We start from the raw sequence: 16,243 nt of genomic DNA on the forward strand, positions 1-16,243 counted from the left end.
AAAATAATAATGATTGTTTTTTGTATTTTTATATTTCTAGAAATTGCTTTTATTTTATCTTGTTTTACTTCTGTTAATGCGTGATATACTTGTTCAGCTTAACTTAAATAATATCATTTTAAAATACTCCTGTACATTATTGGAGTTCATTCAAAAAAGTTAATTTTAAAATAAATACTTTTTAGTGAGTTCCGAGGGGACATATTTTTGGGTGATTTTTAACTTATAAGGCGTAAATTTAATTAATCTGAAGAGGCTTGTGTTTTTTTTAAATGTTTTATATAAAGGCTTTTCACCTTTATGGGAAAAATATTTTTTTTTTGTGATGATCGGTTTTAAATTGTGCGGTGGCATTTTAACTTGAACACCCAGGTGAATTGTTCTTATAATTATTTCCACAATGTTACTTATTGTGTAAGGTTTAGTTAAATCAAGAAGACCCTTATATTAATTCAATTTAAATTATGTAAATAATCATTTTAAAAAATTATAATATCAAGCTTTTTATATATTTAGATGCGTTGATTACTTGCGGTGTTGTTATTTTGAACGCAGATCTAAACATTCATCTTTAGCTATATTACACTTGTATAGAACTAAAAATAACAAAAATTATAAATTTTTGCATTATATACTGGAGCTGGTATATATTATTTATGAATTGGTGAAGTAATTTATATGCACAATAATAAATGTATCTCTATATTTATTTATATATTTATTTGTCATTTTATTACATATTTATTAATTATACATAAATGTTAATTAGGTTTCAACGTTTGTCTTAAAATATGTTCTAAGAAATATTGTATGTATTTTGGAATTGGAATGCGTTTAAAGGTATTACAGTTTTGTCTTTTTTTTTGCTACAAAACAAGTCCATTGGAGAAATATAACTTGTATTTAAATTAATTAATTAATTATCCGATTACGAATCTTAAAGAAAGTAATGGTATAATTACGTCACACATAATTAATCTGTAAATTGTATGTATTAACAATATGCTATTGTGTAACTTTTTGTTAAATACTGTACATTTCTGTCGTGTTTAAATGTATCGACTTGGGTTGATCGAGAGCGGTCTCATTTCCGGTGGGCGTGGCTACGTGACGCTCTGAACAGCAGAGCTTTTGGATGGCGCGTGCAGTAGTAGCCACGCCCCCTCTCACCCCGCCCCCTCGGTGTTGTCAGCACACAGAGAGTGTTATTGAGGAACGAAACGGAGAAGAGCAGATGGAACTACTTCACTCCTTATCGTCTTTACTCAACGTTTACAGTCTATCCGGTTTTGCTTTATAAACTTCCGGCGTGTTCACCGGTGATTCTGTGGATTTATATCAGTTATGTGGGAGTTATGGGACGCGCTGGGTTGCAGGAAAGAAAAGAGCCTTTAAATCTCATCGTCCGCTGTTTTTCTCTCCGCCGCGCTCGGTAACCCGATACTCCGACTCACACTGTTACATACCGATACCGATCTGTTTGGCTGGATTTTTCTGTACCGACTGGGATCTTCAGCATCATTCTGAGGGAGAAAATGGAAGCTGTTATGGAGAAAGAGTGTAGTGCTCTGGGAGGGCTCTTTCAGGCCATTATTAATGACATGAAGGTAAAAAATTATTATTAATTTTGTGGTCCTTTTAATTGTTAAGTCTACAATTACTACTACCACTTACACCACCACTACTACAAATAATTACTATTTATATTATATTTAAAAAAGCAACTTACAGTCTTTAATTCTTTAACAGAAGCATATATATATATAAATATATAATTGTTGTTTGTGAGTGATTCAATACACATAGGCATTTGTATGTTGCTTTGAATTTGCAATCATGCGCACATTTTTGCATGAAACTCACACACACCTGGTAAAGGGTCACGTGATCAATCTGGATCTAGAAACTGAACAAAACTCCAGAGGAATGAAAGTTGAGGTTAAAAGCGTCATTGTTATGAATATCATGTTGGGTCTCTAGTGTTATTTTTTTATTAATCATTTGTTTTGCTACTTATACAATTGAATATAAATCACATATTGAGGAAAGTGACATAAACCTTTTTTCCTTATGCCGTCTCGGGGAGTTTTTCCTTGCCACAGTTGCCACCGGCTCACTCATCAGAGACAAACGTACACATAGAGAACATTTTATTCATTCTTTATCACCACATTATCTGTGTAAAGCTGCTTTGCGACATTGTTCATTGTTAAAAGCGCTACAAAATGAATTTAATACAATAAACTTGTTGTACTCTTGTAGTATTTATAATTACTGCAAAATAAGTTTATAAGTGATTATGTTTTTCGTTCTTGCTCGCTCCTGCTGTGTTTAAACGTTTTTCAATAACAATTAATACAATGAATTACAGTAGTAATTGGTAAATCTTGACATTTCAAAACCAAAAAATTAAAAATATTTATTTACAATTTTCCAAACAAAATAATTCCCAAAACAGAATGTTTCAAACCTTAATTACAATTATTCAACATTTCTAATATACGATTCCAAAGTTGAAAAAACATTGTTGACATTTTAGATTGTATAGAATAATTGACATCTTTTTAAAGTTGGAAAATAAAATTGGTGAACGTGTTTGCAACGTGTTTGACTCCAGGGCTGGTGTGATGTAAGTCTGCAATGTGTCAGAATTTATGTGTCAGAATTAGCGGGAACAAAGTGATATTAGTAAGATTACTGTTTGCCAAGAAATAAAAAATAAAATATTTGCCAACTGCATAAAATGCATAATTTGAGAAATTGGAGACTCCCTGAAGTTTGTAAAATAGGGATTTCATGTAATCTGTTGGTCAGAGATTTTCTGGAGTCTGTAAATTAAGGACTATTGGCAATTCAAGGACCCTGGACATTATAACCTGTGGAGTCCTAGGACTCTATAAAAGTCAGGACACTTGGAAGACAGTACGTCTGTGACCCTCCACTTCAAAAGTCTGGAACACTGGCCTATGCAACTTCTACCAGTGTCAGTGCAGTCTAGTTTATTTTTGTTAACTTTGGTAGCGAGTTTACTAACTAATTACTAACTAACTGTCTAACTATCATTGTTAAAGTAATATAATACATACCAATACGGTGTTAATGTACAAGACATTCCAATAGTAATGGTTTAGAGACAGTACCTCGGCTGAATTAACACAAACTCGGATGCAAAAGGTTGGACCGACTTTGAAATGCTCTATTGTTGCCGTTTGATATATTTTACCCTCACGCAGGGGTCGACTTTCAGGCCCCCCTAAAATATTTATTGCCTATTACACAGTGTCCAGGTTCTGCTTTCATAAAGACCAGAGGACTGATATTGGATCAGGTGTCTTATTGCCTTTCATGCCATGCCCTAATTTGTGTTCATTTGCTGTAATGCATGGCTGATGAGCGGTGATCATTAAAATCAAGTTCTGAATTTTACAGGCGTGTGATTGGAGATCCAGGAGGTCTAAAATTTCAGGATTTATTTTTTATATTTGAATGGATTGTGTAGATGTAATTTTAACAGCTCAGATCAGTGTAAATATCTTGTATTTGAGAGTTTTGTTTGTTTAATGCTTATTAGTGCAACTGAAGATCTAATTTTCTAGCCTGTGTAAAGGAAGATAGTTGTGAACTGTGGAGTTTTGAGGGCTCCTCCTCCTCTCTCTCATTGTGTAGTTATTTCTCTGTCCAGTGTTGAGCAGTTTAAAGTTGCACAAGTCCCACATTCCTGAAGGGTCTGAGTCGAACAGTGATCAGTCAGTCATTCTGTCAGTGCAGCTTTAAGGCAAAACATGAATCAAGCTTTTGTCTGGACGTGGTTTGCGTGTGGATGGTTTGTTTTCGTGCTTAATTCCTGAGCGACGCTTCGAGAGCTTAATGAAACTTTATCTGTTCGTGAAACTTTATTCCCTCAAGAGTCATTGTGTAAAGTACAAGAGACACATCAAGCCTTGGTTGGTGCTTGCATGCAGGGGTATAAAATAAAGAATGACCTCATACTGTAGTGTTTAGGATCTTCTCAGTATTAAAAACGTTACACACACACACACACACACACACACACACACACACACACACACACACACACACACACACACACACACACACATATATATATATATATATATATATATGAAGAAAATGTTTTATTTGTCAGCAGTATTATAGTATATTATATATAACATTTATAGCCTTTATCAAGATTTTTAACATTATGCTGTAAGAATGATGGTTCATATGGATACTTATTAAGATTTGTTTTAGATTATTTGGGTTAATCTTACTACAATATATTATAAGTATATAGCGTATTAATATAATTAGACAATGCATCTTTAGATGTCAGTATGGTTGTTACCTATTTGCAAACATAAGCTAAAAATTATGAGAAATGTAATCGAGGATGTTAAAACAACTACACTTACAAAGTGTATATATGATTTGATTAGCTTCGTCTACTCTGTTGAATAAATCATAACTGTGAATGTGAAACGGTTGCATGTCTATAATTCAGAAATGCTACAAACACAAGAAAGGAGGTTACAGTAAGGACAAAAGGGGTACAGTTGTGCTCTCCCCCCCTCCACCCCTTACTGTAATCTTTTGAGACTTTTTCATATCATTACAAATTTCTAAATGAGGCCATGTTGACCTCATGATTAGTGACTACTCCTCTAATTAGCTTTTTCTGTAAAAAAAAGATGCCACAGTGACCCACCCTCGTGAATTTCATTGCTTTAACAAAGACAAAATAGGTGCAAGCGTTTATTGCTTATTAATGGCCGTTAACAGATATATTTGATTGGCATTTGATTCGCCGTCTCTTTTTTACAGGTGCAGTGATCTGTGGCATTAAATGTCGTCGATACCATGATTAGAAGTCAGGAATGATGTCTGAGGGGGCAGTTATTTGACTGAAAGTGTAGCATGGTGTATGAACAGTATCTGACTGCCCTGGTTGTGCCTTTTTGTTTCCACAGAGCAGTTACCCAGTCTGGGAAGACTTCATCAGTAAAGCGGGAAAACTGCAGGCTCAGATAAGGTAAGAAATATATTCTCTCTCCCTCTCTCTCTCTCTCTCTCTCTCTCTCTCTCTCTCTCTCTCTTGCTCTCATATTCTCTTTAGTTTCCATCCACCTGTATTTCTGTGCATTGCTACTTTCTTTGTGTAAACTTGTATTACCTTTTACAATCAATACCCAGGTATTTGTGCATGTCTGGAAACATCCCCACTATTAAGGGATTCATTTCTTAGGAAAAATGAAAAATTGTCCTCAAAACAATACAAACTCAGGAAACCGCTTTGTTTGAGGTCTGTTTTTTTGGACATTCTTTTCCCGCCCTGCACTAACACTTCCAAAATAGAACGAATCAACAAATCTTAAATCAGCCTGGAATTTTCTTTCCACACGCACAAACCCAGGATTCAGGAATATAAATCGCTCTTACATCCAACCCACCCAGAATAACTCAGTAACGCTCAGAGGTTCCCGCTGATTTCCTGAACGTTTGGAATTCTATGCTAATTTTGGAAAATCCACATGAAGGAATCTCAGATTGGGTAAAAGCCTCATCCAGTCTAATGCGTCTGTATTTTCACTGTGTTATTTGTAATGTAATATTAGCTTCACGGTGAACTACTTTTCCACAGTTGTGCCTAAAAAGACAAGATTCATGGAGATTGCTTTTGCCAATTGTCCATGGAGAATATTTACGAGGTAGACGACGTTTCAAATCCGTCACGTTATCAATAGCGAACAATCGAATTACCCCGCTATCATTCCAGCACTGATTTGCCATTAAAGTGCATCATCCTGGGCACATTCCCGACGTGCTTATAGACGTGTATAACGTGCATCCGTTTCATCGTGTTGTTGCCTAATTCCTGTAGTTTGCACAGGGAGGAGAAATTCCACACAAAGCCTTTCTGGATGAATGCCTTTGTTTAATCAGCATGAATCATGTGATGAAATTAAAGTCATATTACAGACTTATGCAAGCTGTAGAATGAGCTAGCATGTGTAGAACAGGCCGGATTGAATATTTTTATTTAATGTCAAAAAGGAGTTAGATAGTAATGATGATGTATCAGAGCTGTACATGAGCTAGAGTTTTACAATAAAGCTGAATTCAGCTGCCATTCTGAGTCAGGTTTCCTTTTTCTTATTGCAGGTTTATTTTATTCTGCCTCCATAAACCCTGCCCAATTCTTCCAAGAGCTGGTGCAGATAATCATCTAATTTTACATTGATGTACAGTCACATTACATGTAATGAAGTATGTTGAAGGGCATGAAGTGTTTTAGCTGTACAGGGAAACAATGACTTCCTTTTTTAATTGTGTACAAAAAACACATCTGAAGAAGCAAACACACGGCTGCGGACATGTCTGATGACATATCGAGTTTGAGGGCTCTGTAATTTGGTTGTCAGGATCTTCTGTCTCTCCTCACCTCACCTCACCTCACCTCATCATTACAGCTCTTCTGGACAGATCTGAAGTGAAATTAATATCTACTCTGTTTTTTTTCCATCTCCCACATGATCTGACCTGCTTTATAATTATTTTGAGAAACCTGAAATGAAACGAAACGTGATCCAGGCTCTCCGATGATGTTTTTGCTCTCTGATCTGCTTTCAGTGGCTTTTCCTTTATTTTTCATTTCTACCACCGCTTCAGTCATCACACGCATGATCGACAGTCCACGATTCCGAGGCCTTTAAACCCAAAACCGAGCAAACATCTGCTGATAATCAGCAATCTAAAACAGCGAACTGTTTAACCTCAAACATTTACAACTTCTTATTAACTTTCTGTTTTCTTTTCTTTTGTAGGTTTGATATTTGTATATTTGAAATGCACGTTCTTAGAAACCATTTAAATAGTAAGCTAGCTACAAAACAGTGAGTGTATTGACGCAAACACTTTCATTGTATTAATTTTCCGTTCAGCCCTTTGGTTTTTGTGAATGAAATGTAATGTCTCGCATATGAACTAATTGTGTAATTAGCGATCAGTATGAGCCAACACAGGTTTAGAATCCAAGAGCTCACTGGATGTGCAGCGATTCAAAAACGAGTGTATAATTATAATAGTTTGAAATGTGTGACTCAGATCTATGAACACGTTTACTAGTAACAAGCTGAAATGAGTTTTGCCGTGCGTATTTGTCTTTAGCCCGTGAGCTACTTGAAAGTTGCATCAGAAATGCAATAAAAAGAGTTACATATCACAGCACAATGCAAAGTTTGTTTTACGTACAATTATGCTATAGAATTTTACGTTATATTCCATTTCATGTGATGTTACGTAATAATACGAATGGTATTTGTTATGCTTTGATCTATTATGTTAGAGTGAGGAGGCCAGAGGAAGCCTTGGGTGCAGTCATCATTCAAGTTCATCCCAAAAGTGTTCTATGGTGTTGAGCTCTATAGCAGGCACCATCAAAGATTTTCCACTCCAACCCATATACACCATATCTAAACGGATCTAGCTTTGTGAACAGGGGCATAGTCATGCTGGAACAGGTTTGGGTCTCCAAGTTTTAGTGAACGGAAAATGTAATGCTACAATCCAAAGACATCCGATCTTTAAACCATGTGGTAGCAGTTTAGGAAGACCCACATATGGCTGAAAAAGCCACGTGTCCAAATACTCTTGTCCATATAGTGTATATTATAGCAATATAATAGAGTGTAAATAAACATATCCTAACTATTTCTATATTTATTGATACATCATTAATATTTATTACATGAATACTAATATTGTAAATCGAAACGATTGTAGTGATATTTGAATAGGTTGTAACACTTCAGTGTGGGAAAGGAATGATGGTTTTGAGAGGTAAAATAAGTTTCATTATATTGACGTAGTAATAACGCAGGACCGGTTTATTATGAGTCACACAGCTGGTGTGTCTAAGTCAACACGGCTTTTTTTAGACATCACATGATCGTTGTGCATGTGTATATAAATGTGTGATTGTAGAGAAACTCGTAACATCTTAAGGTTAACTAGAAGTGTCATATGTTTGCTTACCTGAAAAAAACTCGTCCTTGAGAGCGAGCCTGGGCTCGACAGTGGAACGTTTCAGTCAGAGCCAAAAAAGGAAAAAGAAATAGAAATCAGGTTGTATCAGTGTTGAGTGAAGAATAAAGAAACTGTAGTGAAAATTTAGAGAGAACGTACTGGGCCTGGCCTCAGGGTTTGTTTCTTTTGGCCCATGAGGATCTTTAAAGTGTATATATGCTGCTTTCTTTCTTTTTTTTTTTAGTTTTCTTTTTCTTCTTCTGGATGTTTTTTTCTCTCATTCTGTTTTTCTCCATTTTAGTCTGCAGAGACTTTATTGGGAACTGTTGTGCATTGTTAAAGGTTCTCCAGCAGCTGGCAGGAACCTGGTGTTCAGGTCGAGGGTTCCCAAGGTTGAAGGTTCAGGACGGCTATTAAACACACATTAAACCTGCAGGATTAAAGATCTCCATCAAGTTCCTGAACCCCTGCCAGATGCCTGCACGTGTGTGTTGTAGATAAAGCTGTATAAGGAGAGAGGAACTGAACTTCTGTGTGTGTGTGTGTGTGTGTGTGTGTGTGTGTGTGTGTGTGTGTGTGTGTGTGTGTGTGTGTGTGTGTGCCCGTTTCAGGACGACGGTAATGGCTGTGGCCGCCTTCCTGGACGCCTTTCAGAAAGTAGCTGATTTGGCCACAGGGACACGAGGTAAACTCTTTTTTAAATCATGAAACATTAATTTTTTTTTCTGTTATTTCTTATATCACGTCATCTGCAGTAATTGTCCCAATTGTTGCAAAAAGAATGAGGGCAGTTCGGTTAGTGCTGAAGAGATCTCTTGGTGTGAGTGTGTCTGTGTGTGTGTGTGAGTGTGTGTGTGTGTGTGTTGGTGTGTGTGTGTGTGTGTGTGTGAGTGTATAAACTCTATGCACTTCTATTAATAGCCAGCTAGAAGTACACACACATCAATCAGCAGCCTGTGAAGCAGAAAGAAAACTGGCATTGAGGTGAACTTCAGGGATCCTTGATTCTGTGTTAAAGCCTGCCCCACACACACACACACACACACACACACACACACACACACACACACACACACACACACAGGCTGATATGTTTAATGTAGATGGAAGCCACACTACACCCACACTGCCCTGGTGCATTATTACTGTAAGTGCTTTTTACCACACAGTAACGCCCAGTTCCCTATGCTTGGAGGGGTCTCATACCCACACACACACACACACACACACACACACACACACACAATTTAGTTTTATATGCCGGAATCCCAAAGGCTTTTTACATGAATGGAAAGAGGGTGAAAGTATAAATTTATACATTCTTTAGGCTTTTGGTCCAATTTTAGTGTTTTATGATGTTGGCCAGTAATACATCTCTCTCTCTCTCTCTCTCTCTCTCTCTCTCTCTCTCTCTCTCTCTCTCTCTCTCTCTCTCTCTCTCTCTCTCTCTGTCTCTCTCTCTCTCTCTCTCTCTCTTTTACTAACAGCCAATCAGAACAGTTGGTATACTAGCTATTTAAAACTTTGCCGTCTTTATACTCACCAATCAGAAACTCACAGTCGTTATACTAGCCAATTAGGAAGTCACATTTAGCATACTAGCTAATCAAAATCTTACAGTCGTCATATTAGCCAATAAGAAACCTTGCAGACAATATACAATCGCCATGGCTTGCTCATCAGGGATAAATACACACCATTCACCCTAACTGTTGATTTCTGTAAAGCTGCCTTGAGACAATGTCTTTTGTGAAAAGCGCTATACAAATAAACTTGACTTGACTTATACTTGGCATTCAAAATCTCACCGTCTTTATACTAGCTAATCAGAAACATTGCATTCATTATTTTAGCCATTTAAAACCTTACAGTCAAAATGCTAGCCAATCAGAACTTCAAAGTTATTATACCAACCAATCGGAAACCTCATAGTGATACTAAATTCAGTAATGTTTAAAGAGACAAGGCAGAAATAGAGCTTTAGTTTGACCTTGCATTTGACCATGCAATACACTTCTAAGAATTACATTGACTGTGCCATATGTTTACTACAGGTTTTGAGTGTGTGTGTGCTATACCGATACACTCGTGTTGGAGCATGCAGCCTGTTAAACCCATTAGCTGAAGGGTGTGTGTGTGTGTGTGTGTGTGTGTGTGTGTGTGTGTGTGTGTGTTTCATCACATACCAACTTTATAATGACTAAACCGCATTAAGGAGGTTTTTGGTAATAAAATGTCAGTCAATTTGAGAGGTTCTGTATTTTATGACCCAAGACGTAAATTTATCTGACTTCTCAAACACCACTGCTTCCTGATCACAGAGGGGATGCTGATTTATTTAGCATATGATGCTAGCATGTCCTCCACAAGCCAAAGTTTCTACACCTTTCTGCCTAGTTGACAGCAAGCAAGGGCATTTTTCACTTCTCTCAACACACATTTAACACACAATTATTGCCTGAATGTCAATGATTTTGTCTCTTAAACTGTGCGAATTTGCTGAGGAACATCAGACAAACTAGTAAATTAATGTTGTCACGTTAAAGTAACTATAAACAGTATTTCTCTCACCAGCCCCTCATTTAACTTTGTCCAAACTCTTGTGTGTTTGTATCTTTACCGTTACATCAGTGTCCTCTTACAGAAGTGTGTTAAAGGTCCTGTTACCATAGAAACATCAACTGATACATTTATTTTATTTTTTTTAAACAAATATTTGTTTTATCTTTAAATCTTTACTTCTCTGCTGAGAGACAGAAAACACAAAAGATCTGGAACTGAGTGAACTGAGGCTTCTTCTTTTTCACTCTTGTATCATATTTTCTTCTGGAAAATGGAAATAGGGCAGCGTTCCCAGTGGGACGCCTGAACATGGCAGAGTGAGCGTCTGTCCAAACACTTTGACTGGTCCAGGAGCTGCTGTCTGGGCTGAACACTCAGCGGTTTGTGAAGCTCCAAGTTTACATGGCACAAAGTGATCAGATTGATGAGGTTATTGTTTTGGATTGAATCAATGATCTGCATTAAACCCAGGGGGCTTGGATTTGGGTGGAGCGTCACCAGTGCAGGCTTTAGAGTACTGGTGTAGTAATTATCCTCTTTCTTGGATGTTATGACTTACTAAAAAATACCAAGTTGCAAGTACAAATTTCAATATAACCTTTAAGTTATAGAAATGAAAACTATTTAAAGGTGTTATCACACACATTTTTAAATACAGGCATTTTCAGTTCAGTTTCATGTTAGTTTTTGCCATTATTATTTAATAAACAAATTGAACCATGGCTTAACTATAAAGCAAACTCATTCGGATTTCATTTCATCATCTTCCATTAAAATATTTCTTACTTGCCTGCATTTCAGCATGTCCTGATTTGGCGTCACACACTGCAAGTTACAATGTATTTCAAGTGTCTGTGGTGCAGACAAAAGTCTACACAGCGTATTTAGTCATACAATAAGTAGTGTAATAACAGGCTTACAATCAAACTGATGGAGAAACCGGCCCCTGTAGTAGTGCGCAGAAGGGAATGGGATGGAACCTTGCTGACCCAGGAGAATAGTTTGCTTGAAATCACTCCCAATATACTTTTGATTTTTGAAAGTCCAGTCCATGAGGTTTTGGCTGTGGACTGGTGCTCATGGGGGAATGAGATGGAACCACGGCCTCTAGGCAGACGTTTGCGGAGCAAGCGGAAAGAATCTCTGAGACACCGCAGTTACGCACCATAAGTGAACTTTCCATCATCAGAACTTGGATGGAAATGCCATCATCTCAAATATCAGAACACATTTAAACTTGATGTTTGATTGGCTCGTGGAGTCAAATATATATTTCTTATGATGTCATTTTGCTCTGACTCTCTGGAGCAGTTTGCAGTTTGATGTTATTTCCTCCTGGATCACTTTTCACTTTTTTCATGTCCTGAATGTTCTTTCATACATACACACGGGGAACTAAGCCGAGTTTAAATCTCATGCCCGCTAGTGCTTGATGTGTTCCAGCGCCCACTCGCTGTCCTCTAAGTGACCTCTCAGTGTTCTGACATTATCAGAGTTGTAAGTTCTGACACGCTTTTTGTGGCTGCATGTAAAACAACCACAAAACAGCTTCTAGGGCTCAAAGTTAGGACAGACATAATGAAACCAGAGTTCTGAGAGTGTGGTTCATACATTTATGCGCCTTACTGAAGACGAATTATTTTGGCACAACACATGCCTCAATTATTTAAATGTTATCCATCCATCCATCCAAAACAAGTACAACTCCACAAAGAGCTCGGACCTGTTTAGGGACGATCGCATTTCTGAGGAAACGTGTTCGTTATTTCCCATGAAAAGAGAGTGTGATTAGTTTGTTTTTCCTCACAAGAAAAATACAACAACTGAAAAAACAAACTAATATATATATGTTGTATATATATATATATATATATATACATATATATATATATATATATATGTATATATATATATATACAAACATACATACATACATACATACATACATACATACACATTAAACATGCTAACTGTATCCATGGCAAGATACCATATTTTTCGGACTATAAGCCGCTACTTTTTTCCCACGTTTTGAACCCCGCGGCTTAAACAACGAAGCAGCTTATTTATGGATTTTTCCTGGGTTTTTCCCGGTTTCACAAACTTCAAGCCAAAAAATTGAGCCCCATAACATTAGAACAATGAAATTTCCGAACGGAAACGGAAAAACGCACCTCACCTGTGTTCTGAGCTGCACGGCATCGGGAGAAAAAACTTCCAACGGTGGTGATTTTTAAACGCACGACAATGCCAAAAAAAAAACTCTCGAGAGAAATAGTTGTGAAAGGAAGGAGGAAGACAGTGAACAATGACTTACTTGGTAGGCTACTGTTTAGATACAAGCCGTTGTAGCGCGTTGAGTCTGGGTAAAGGGAGAGCTCGCTAACTCCAGTTGCAACAGAAATCATAGAAGCACAGACAGGTTTCCAAAACTCGTGCTTTTTTATTTTTCTTGGCAACAGCGTTATGGGTTAGTCAAAGAAACTTAGAAATGAGCATCAGAAAATAATAAGGACATATTCCTCGGCCTTGCACACATGCAGTAATACTGGAAAATGCGGCAGCAGGCTATTCCCAAAATGCCGCTCTGCTCTTAAAGGAGCCACAACATATTTCACCCCTGTTACACCGTGTAACAGACACTGTCTTTCGTTAAAGCCTGTGTAAAGTTCATTAGTTTCAGTGTAGACAGCTTATTTATGTTCAAAATAAAAATCTTTGTCAAATTCAGTGGGTGCGGCTTATATATGGGTGTGCTTTATAGTCCGGAAATTACGGTAGCTAGTATATGACTATCTGAACATATTACATTTTCCTACACCTTTTTAATCTGAATCTGCTTTTTGTCTTGTTTGGTCTTGTTCAAGTATATCGGTGCTCCCTTGTGCAACTGCTCATGTTTCCTGTCTCAGGATTAGTTCCTCTTGCACAAACATTTAGACATAAAGGAGCGATTTGGGAAAAACGGAAGAAGCTTATTCCCGCATGGGAGCTACCGTTATCTTCCGAAACATCTCCTACACCTGAGCAGGTTAAAAATACGTGTACCGCTACACCCCAAACTTGTTCTGATATGTTATAGTTTCTATAGCCGCAGCTCTGTAAAAAGAGTGAAAACATTGTTAAAATGGTGAAGTTTTTTTGTAACAGTAAATATAATAGTATATATTTTTCTTACTTAATAATAATAATAATAATAATCTATATATATAAAGCTCAAATACCACTGACTGACTCACTCACTCATCACGAAATCTCAAAAACCACTGAACGGATTGCAATGAAATTTGGAACATACCTTCCTCTTGGATCTTAGGTGCCCACTAAGAAAGGGTTTTGAAAAATTCGCCCTGGATCGCGGCTAACTCGTAAAAAACGCGATTTCTCACGCATTGTACATTCTTCGAAATAACATTACGGATCCTAATGAAACTTAGTACATTGTTTCTTATTACATGTTAGATGCACGATAAAAACTATTTTTAAAGTAGTTTGCCCTGTATCGGTACTACAAAGGGGTAGTACGTTATTTGTTGACGTTACGTTCTGATCTCTGATCATCCAGTCCTGCTCAGTGCTTACTGTTTATTGCCATATTGCTTAGCGTTCTGCCTTCCGTAGCAAAGCACGGGTACTTTCAGCTAGTAATAATACAAAAAAGCATAATGCTTAGTGAAAGTGTGAGATTCAGAAGTTCATTATCGGACTTGTTTCTCACTTTGTCCCTATTGTTCGGATAATTATGATTTTTTTCCCCTTGTATGTAAAGCTAATCCTCAGTAATCCCAGACTAGCAGCTTTCACTGGGCTTTATCTTTTAACTGTCTCATAAAAGCCACATAGCTCACACAGTCGTAAAAAACCTTGTTGCAGCTTATACCTGTTTTCTTTTAAAGTTTGTTGGCCAGTAGCTGCGTGGGCGTGAAGATAACCGTGTCAGGAAGTGCACATCTACTGTTTGTTTGTGTAAATACAAGTCAGATGGATGGCCTCATAGCCTCGTGGGCTCACTGCGCTGGACTTTGACTCGGCTGTCCTGGACAATGTGATTTTCCACACGCTGTGGTTTTTCCCAGATGATTATGAAAGTTACACAAATAACAGGCCACCTGTTAGGATCGTTTGCATTTGTTCACAAACGTGTCAATTTTTCACTCAGAATTTCAAAGGAAAAAAAATTTAGCGCTTTCTAAAGTGTAACTAAAGCGTTTTAGCATTTTACTAACGAAATGCTTTTCACTTCGCTGTAAATCTCTGTAAATCATTAACATATTTACCTCTTCCGTGTTTGTATTTCCTTTTTTTTTTTAAATCAACTACAGAAACTACTGAATCAACTACTTTGTCCTTCAAGCAAAACACCATTGACTTATCTAGCTAACAAAATCGTTTACAGAAATGGATGTGTTTAATTCTTTAAATCTTTAAAAGCATTGGCGAGAACTCACACCTGTCTTGGATGAGTTTCGGCCCCAGTTTTCAACATGATACATAAATCTACAGATGCACACGCAAATAAAAAAGGTTAGCAAGCCAGATAACTAATCTCTTGCTAGCAGGATAAAAAAAAATTGATATCATGGCTATTGATTTAAAAAATAAATGACTGTTAAAGAGTCTGATTTTTTGTTTGTTTGTTTATAAAGATTACACACTCATCTATACATTAATGGTTAAATCCTTAATGTATGCTGCACCCTTTTTTTGAGCACAAATGTATCTTAAACATATGCTTTCTGTGAAAAAAGAGACTCAAGCTCGATGTGTTTAGGGGGAAGGAAAGCACTAAATATAAACTTGTACAAAACATTTGTAAAGAGTTAAACTGGATTTCAAATTGAAACAACACGATTCTAAATTTTTTTGACACGTAACAAATTTGAGCACGTTAAGCAACGCGATCTGCTTCGCTGTCCTGTGGGTTCAACTTTTAAAGTAAGCAAGAGTGGTTAAATTAATAATCCACTTCGGCAGCTTTTGAGGTCAGACTCCGCGTACAGTTTGGCATTTTGCTGGCAGACGAAGGATTTTCAGTGCTGATGTTTTTTGTTTTTTTTATGTTTTGCTGCCACGGATCCGTGTGTGCTGTATCATAGAAAGAATTATGCTGTGATATTTTCTTTGTCATCTCACTCATCCCCAATGTTGAATTCTCACCATCAGAGTGAAGATGCTTAAAGCATTTCATGTCATATTTGCAGAATTCTGACAGGTCCTGACTTCTGAACTGTCACATTTCGATCCACCCTGCACTTACAGAGCACTCTGAGTACAGCTTGTTCTTTCAGGCATGGCCTTGTGTGTGCCATCGACACGTCTCCTGTCGCCTTGGGAAGGCTGAGAACCCAGAGGGAGGCTTGTGTGGCCAGTCCCTACCTGCGCTCCACCATCTGCCGTGTAAACGCACCATTTTGAGGACTTTTCTATTAAGCCACATTTATTCATCTGTTTCGAAATCAGTTTTCACTTCTTTTAGAGTCACCGATGTGAATGTGAGATATTTCTGACCTTCACTCTGTCTACGTATGTGTCTCAACACATTACTAGAAATACTGCAACACCTTTGTTGAACTCTTTTCAGAATGACTGATTTACGACTTGTCTAGCGAGCAAGTGCTTATTATTAAGGAAAGCAGCTATTTCCTGTAGCTGACAA

At 37.2% G+C, this 16,243-nt stretch overlaps 1 protein-coding gene across 12 annotated transcripts in view; it reads left to right on the forward strand.

The window, feature by feature from the left end:
- Positions 1 to 1,178: 1,178 nt before the first annotated feature.
- Positions 1,179 to 16,243, forward strand: part of LOC310715956 (protein MTSS 1-like) — a 38,712-nt gene continuing 23,647 nt past the window's right edge. For 8 of the 12 annotated variants that reach the window (XM_083522677.1, XM_083522682.1, XM_083522687.1 and 5 more), the window contains exons 1-3: positions 1,188 to 1,607; positions 4,971 to 5,032; positions 8,637 to 8,710. In XM_083522677.1, the coding sequence (XP_083378803.1) occupies positions 1,536 to 1,607; positions 4,971 to 5,032; positions 8,637 to 8,710 (208 nt within the window). In that variant the 5' untranslated portion in view covers positions 1,188 to 1,535. Of the gene's footprint in view, positions 1,608 to 4,970; positions 5,033 to 8,636; positions 8,711 to 16,243 lie in introns of all 12 variants that reach the window. The other 4 variants (XM_083522685.1, XM_083522688.1, XM_083522684.1 and 1 more) reach the window with 3 other exon arrangements.

Source organism: Silurus aristotelis, assembly GCF_946808225.1.
Source record: "Silurus aristotelis genome assembly, chromosome: 1".
In the NCBI taxonomy this organism is placed as follows: domain Eukaryota; kingdom Metazoa; phylum Chordata; class Actinopteri; order Siluriformes; family Siluridae; genus Silurus; species Silurus aristotelis.